Genomic DNA, 5,544 nt, shown 5'->3' on the forward strand with positions numbered 1-5,544 from the left:
AAAAAAAAAAATACAATATCTTTGATAATTCTGGGATGTGGTTTAAAACAAACAAACAAACAAAAAAAACAGTAGTAAGACTATGGACTGGACCACTGACATACACCATAAACTTTGAGCAGGACGTAATCACATTTTCCAGGAATTTTTGGTAATTCTTATCTTTGCACTCTGCAGATAAATATGACTATTATTGGATGGTTTCCAGTACACCTCCCCCAGCATGATAACATAATTTCAAGCTCCTTTCTGTGGTAAAGAGAACCAAAAGGACTTCTTAAAGGACTTTAATATTCTCTTAGGAAGAGCTCAGTTTCCTCACTTCTCCATTTCCTCTATTCTCACTGACAATCCAGAGACCTGGGTACTATGTTTAATATGTAATAAATTAATTGAACAGCCTTATGACAGGCAGCTAGCATATGAAAAGTAGGCAAGCTATAGCTTAATGCCAACATTTAGGTGGGTCAGAAAGACAAAATCACATCTGGTTGGATGCTGTATCATAACCAAAAAATCAAACCTAGTCTTTTCTTTGGCTGAGACACTTAAGGAGTGGACGGCGCTGGATTTACAGGCGGCACACTCAAGGGTTAGTCGTGATTGCTTGAATTGGCGCTGTATGTTGCGTTTATAGAGCTCCTGAGATGGGTCTCTTCCATTAAAAACAGTTTTATACCAAAGAGAGGGACAAGTGTATGGGAAAGAGGGAGAGAGAGACAGAGGATAAATATATGTTGCCAAGTATGTGAGTTCTTCAAAAAATAAAGTCATTTTGAATAAAATATTTTTTTATGGCATCACCAATAACTGTTGTACTTCAAATGGTTGTCTAAAAAACAAGACTTAATAAACACAAATATCTCATGTTTCAATGTGCATGAATGCCAGATGGCCTCTGAAGGAAGCTTTAAATTGGGTCTGTGAATATTCATAATAATTTTATTACTTTTTCAAAGCCTAAATTCTGAACTTCACGTATGTAAATGCTGCAGTAATTGAGCTTCTCCGTTTGGGGTTTGTGTAGTAAATGCACACGAATAGTCTTTTACTGGTTTCATCTGTGGAAATTTTATGTTTCCTATAAAACTGCAAGAGACTGGAGGTCTTCCTCAGATTGTAATAAAACAGAGAGGGGAAAAAAGAGTGGAAAATTGTTTCAAGGGATTGAGGTTCTCTTCTTCCAGACTTTGGGGTCGCAAAATCTCCATCCAGTTTCAGTTTCTCTGCACTCTCTATCACACTCTGCCATTTCCTGTAACACTCACTTTCACTCTTTGTCACTCCAACCTATATCTCGCTCAACTTCTCCTCCCCTCTCCCTCCATTCCTAGCTCTGGCAGACTTATAGTGCAGTAATAAAAAAAAATGAATAATGCAGCTCCAGATCAGAGACATGAGGATTTATGTCTGATGCGCCTGGTCATGTCCCATCTGTATTGGACTCCCGTGGATATCACGAACAGCATTTTGAAATCAGCAGTCGGGCTGCCAGTAAATTTTCCGAAACTAGATCATAGCACCAAACAAACACAGCAGAGCTTAGTCGCAGTGACAGATGTATCATCTAGTGTGTTTGAAGAAGATTATGATTTCAGATCATTTCAGATTTGTGGAGTTAAATGGTTGCTATGCAAAAGGAAAAAAACACCTCTATTTTCTGTTTCTCTAGAAAATGGAATTTCCTATAGGTTGGTTATAAATTGATTCATTAATTAAACACAACCCAATTGACATTTTCTTTTTGTTTATATAATTTAAGTAAATACATTCATTTTTATCCCCAGTTTGATCCTGAGCCTTGGTTGCCGTCTGTGTGGTGCTTGCTTTATTATATATATATATATATATATATATACTTAATGCGCACACATCATACATTTACACTTATTTACACAATAGTTACTCATTACCAACAGGTTATATTTAAAATAGTCCAAAGATGTTTGCTTCTTTCCATGTTCTCTGCATCTCTCCATGTTGTCTTCATGTTCATGTGGGTTTCCTGCATATTATCCGATTTTCCAAAAAACATGCAGTGGATTGGGTATACTCAGTCCCACCCAATGCCCAGTGTTCCTGAGATAAGCTTAAAATCCACTGCAACCCTGAGCTGGAGCAGTTACTGAAGTTAAATTCATTTATTTAATTTATTCAATGTACTCCATTAAGCTGTCTAATGACTGTGAACCCTGTGCAGCCCTAAAAAGTTCAAATCATTTAGTGAAAATGAATGAGATCAAGAAAGAAGTTTCGACAAGACAAGAAAATAAAACAGAAAATACGGACCTTTCACAAGACCAGATCAAAATGTAAAAAAGTCATAAAAGATGTAGGATAGAAATGTAAATTATGCAAAAGAATTGTTTTAATTGTTTCATTTATTATTTATGTAACAATGTAATTTGCATTCAATTCAGTTCATTTCAGTTTTTTATGCTGTAGGTGTAAATGCTTAGTGTGGAACTGTAAGGAAAATTTTAAATATCACGTAGTGTGTAAGCAGTACCACAATTTTAAATCTAACATATATAAATTGTGTGTATATTGTAGGGACGTGGTAGAATAGTGGTTAAGGTGTTGGATTACTGATCGGAAGGTCATGAGTTTGTATTCCAGATCCACCAATCTGCCACTTCTGGGCCCCTGAACAATGACTTTAACCCTCAATTGCTCAGTTGTATAAATTGAAAGTCACTCTGGATAATGATGTCTGCTAAATAATGTAAATTTATATTGTATATTGTATTTCACATCTAACGTATATATAAAAACTATATTGTATATTTTAAATCTAACATACATAACGTGTGTAGATAGAATGGGGGACATAGAAGCCTTTATTATACCACATATACATTACAGCACAGTGGAATTCTTTTCTTCACATACCCCAACTGAGGAGGTTGGGGTCAGAGTGCAGGGGCAGCTATGATACAGCGCCCCTGGAGCAGGGAGGGTTGAGGGCCAGCAGTGGCAGCTTGGCTGTGCGGGGCCTTGAACCCCAATCCTCCGATCAACAACCCAGAGCCTTAACCAGTTGTGCCAGTTGTGGTAGAATAGTGGTTAAGCTGTTGGACTACTGATCAGAAGGTCATGAGTTTGAATCCTAAGCTGCCACTGCTGTGCCCCTGAACAAGGCCCTTAAAACTCAGTAGTATCAATTGTAAGTCACTCTGGATAAGGGGGTCTGCTAAATAATGTAAATATGTATATTGTGTGTGTGTGTACATATATAATGTTTTATATATATATATATATATATATATATATATATATATATATATATATATATATATATATATATATATATATATAAACAGATATGGGATAAAGTTGTTGTGCCTCACTATGAGACAGGGGCCATAGGTGCACCTCCACACAGCCTGGTGTAACCCATCCATCCAGGCGTGGCGCCTCGGCAGCTCTCGCGATAACACGAGCTCAGCTCTACGCTACTCTATTGTGAGAGTTTTCTAACTCTCGCGAGATTTGAGAAGTTTCCCACGCCTGTTGTAGCGTCTGCCCTTTTCTCTCACCCCCCATCTCTCCTCCTTCCTCGCCGCCCGCCCCTTTCTCTCTGTCTCCCTCGTCCCTTCATCTCCAGTCCGCTAGTGTTGTCTCGGCGGCCGGTCGGCGTGTGAGAGCGGATCTCGCGAGTGTTGGAGTTTTGGTGAGAGTTTGTGGAAGATGGCGCCTGTTGTGACAGGGTAAGTCCGAGATTCAGCGCTGCTGCTGAGACCGGAGCCAAACTGTTTCATAAGTACGTTACTTTAATACGAAACAACGTGGCGTTCCTCAGCTAGCGGGGTTATTTATTAACACTTTGTTTTTGTTTTGTAAAGCTCGTGTTGTTTGTGTCCCGTGTCTAGTGACTGTTGCTATACTATTCAGTGCTGTATTATTATGGGCTGTGTATTTGTATTGGACCAGCGAGTTCAGGGCTAACCAGCTAACGGTTAGCCAATAAAATACCCCCTTTTGGGGATGATTTTATAATCAAGAAATAACTGTATAATAAAAAAAAATATAACTGACAGACGTGTGTGTGTGTGTGTGTGTGTGTGTGTGTGTGTGTGTGTGTGTGTGTGTGTGTGTGTGTGAGAGAGTGTTTTGTTATGGAAACTCACAGCACACATGAGGATGTTGGATTTATATGATAGCTGCTGATGTGCAGCTCAGGGGCAGTGGCTTTGTTTCGAGGAGCTTCATCTCCACTAGCGGCTTCGGTTTAGATTGGTGGTATTTGTGCTCTGTTTCTGGTGCTGTAAGTTACTTCTCCATATATGTGTATACATATGTGTGTGTGTGTGTGTGTGTGTGTGTGTGTGTGTGTGTGTGCGCGCGCGCTCTCAGGTTGTTTACCAAACAGCCACACTATCACTGCTGAGTGCAAGTGAGGACATGAGCACCAGGTCCAACCTGAAAGCTCAACCCTTTCTAATAAAAACAATGTATTCTTCTTCTTCTTCTTCTTCTTCTTCTTCTTCTTCTTTTTTTTTTTGGGGGGGGGGGAGGGGGAGGGGGGTATTCTGCTAAACAGTTCAGCATTAGAGAAAAAAATAACTGGACGGTGTTGTGAATTCCGTCTCTGTTTTATCTGCTTGTGCTGATAAACTACAGAAAAACTCTTGTTAGTTTTTCATGCCGCTCTCTGGTCTGAGATATAGGAGCTGTGATTTCCATCCTCACAGGACATTGTGTACAGAAGTTAGAATTGAGGTTTTGTTATAGAAACGGTCCTAAAAAAATACTAGGCATCCTTGCCAGAATACTGTATAATCTTTACAATATCTGGACGTGCATAAGAAACAGGACGTTTATTATAATAATTTTATTAAAATCTTTGATTCTAATGTATAAAAAAAGGATTTGAATGCTATCTGGAATGTTAAGAGCTTAAATATGACCTACAGTAAGATAATTAATCCGAAATATGTTATATGGTGTTAATTAATTTGACTGAGTATTAATTATTGATATTAAACAAATAAAATTCTAGCATTTATAATAATGATAGGTAATGCATGCTAATAACATCAAAAGGTAAGCCTTTTCATAACAATATATTCATTTTGACATATTGTACATATTGTTCTAGACTTTTTTTCCTTTGCATTTGTAGCTGTACAGTATATCATCATTTTACCCCTTTGAGCACTGGCTTCCGGATTATATTGAGCGTAACCCTTTTTTGATGCATGTAAAGCAACTAAGTGTACACTTCAATACATAATTTAAATTTAATCCATAATCATTGTTGCATGCAGTTTATAAGGAGATTATAAAATGTAGCACATTTTTAGTTATTTTAGTGCATCCCCTAAGACGGCGTAGCTTGAGTTATTTGTAGAAGTAAGAAGGCTGTATCACATCGCATTTAATGCATCGAACGTAAAGTCTCATTTTTCTTTTCTGCACAGCGTTTTTTTTTTTTTTTTAAATAAGCTCTTTGCTTTCCTTTATAATCCTTTAGGCAGCTCAGTAGGTGACTGTGTGTGTGATAGAGAGAGAGAGAGAGAGAGAGAAAGAGAGAGAGGCAGG

At 38.0% G+C, this 5,544-nt stretch overlaps 1 protein-coding gene across 2 annotated transcripts in view; it reads left to right on the top strand.

The window, feature by feature from the left end:
• The first annotated feature begins 3,498 nt into the window (after positions 1 to 3,498).
• The window catches only part of rbpjb (recombination signal binding protein for immunoglobulin kappa J region b), a 42,838-nt gene continuing 40,792 nt past the window's right edge, over positions 3,499 to 5,544 (top strand). The window contains exon 1 of one of the 2 annotated variants that reach the window (XM_027134370.2): positions 3,499 to 3,763. Coding sequence is in view for 1 of the 2 variants with exons in the window: in XM_027134369.2 (XP_026990170.1) it covers positions 3,691 to 3,710 (20 nt within the window). In the remaining variant the exon portion in view is untranslated. The remainder of the gene's footprint in view (positions 3,764 to 5,544) is intronic. The other variant, XM_027134369.2, reaches the window with a different exon arrangement.

The sequence above is a fragment of the Tachysurus fulvidraco genome, chromosome 1 (genome assembly GCF_022655615.1).
Source record: "Tachysurus fulvidraco isolate hzauxx_2018 chromosome 1, HZAU_PFXX_2.0, whole genome shotgun sequence".
Lineage (NCBI taxonomy): Eukaryota > Metazoa > Chordata > Actinopteri > Siluriformes > Bagridae > Tachysurus > Tachysurus fulvidraco.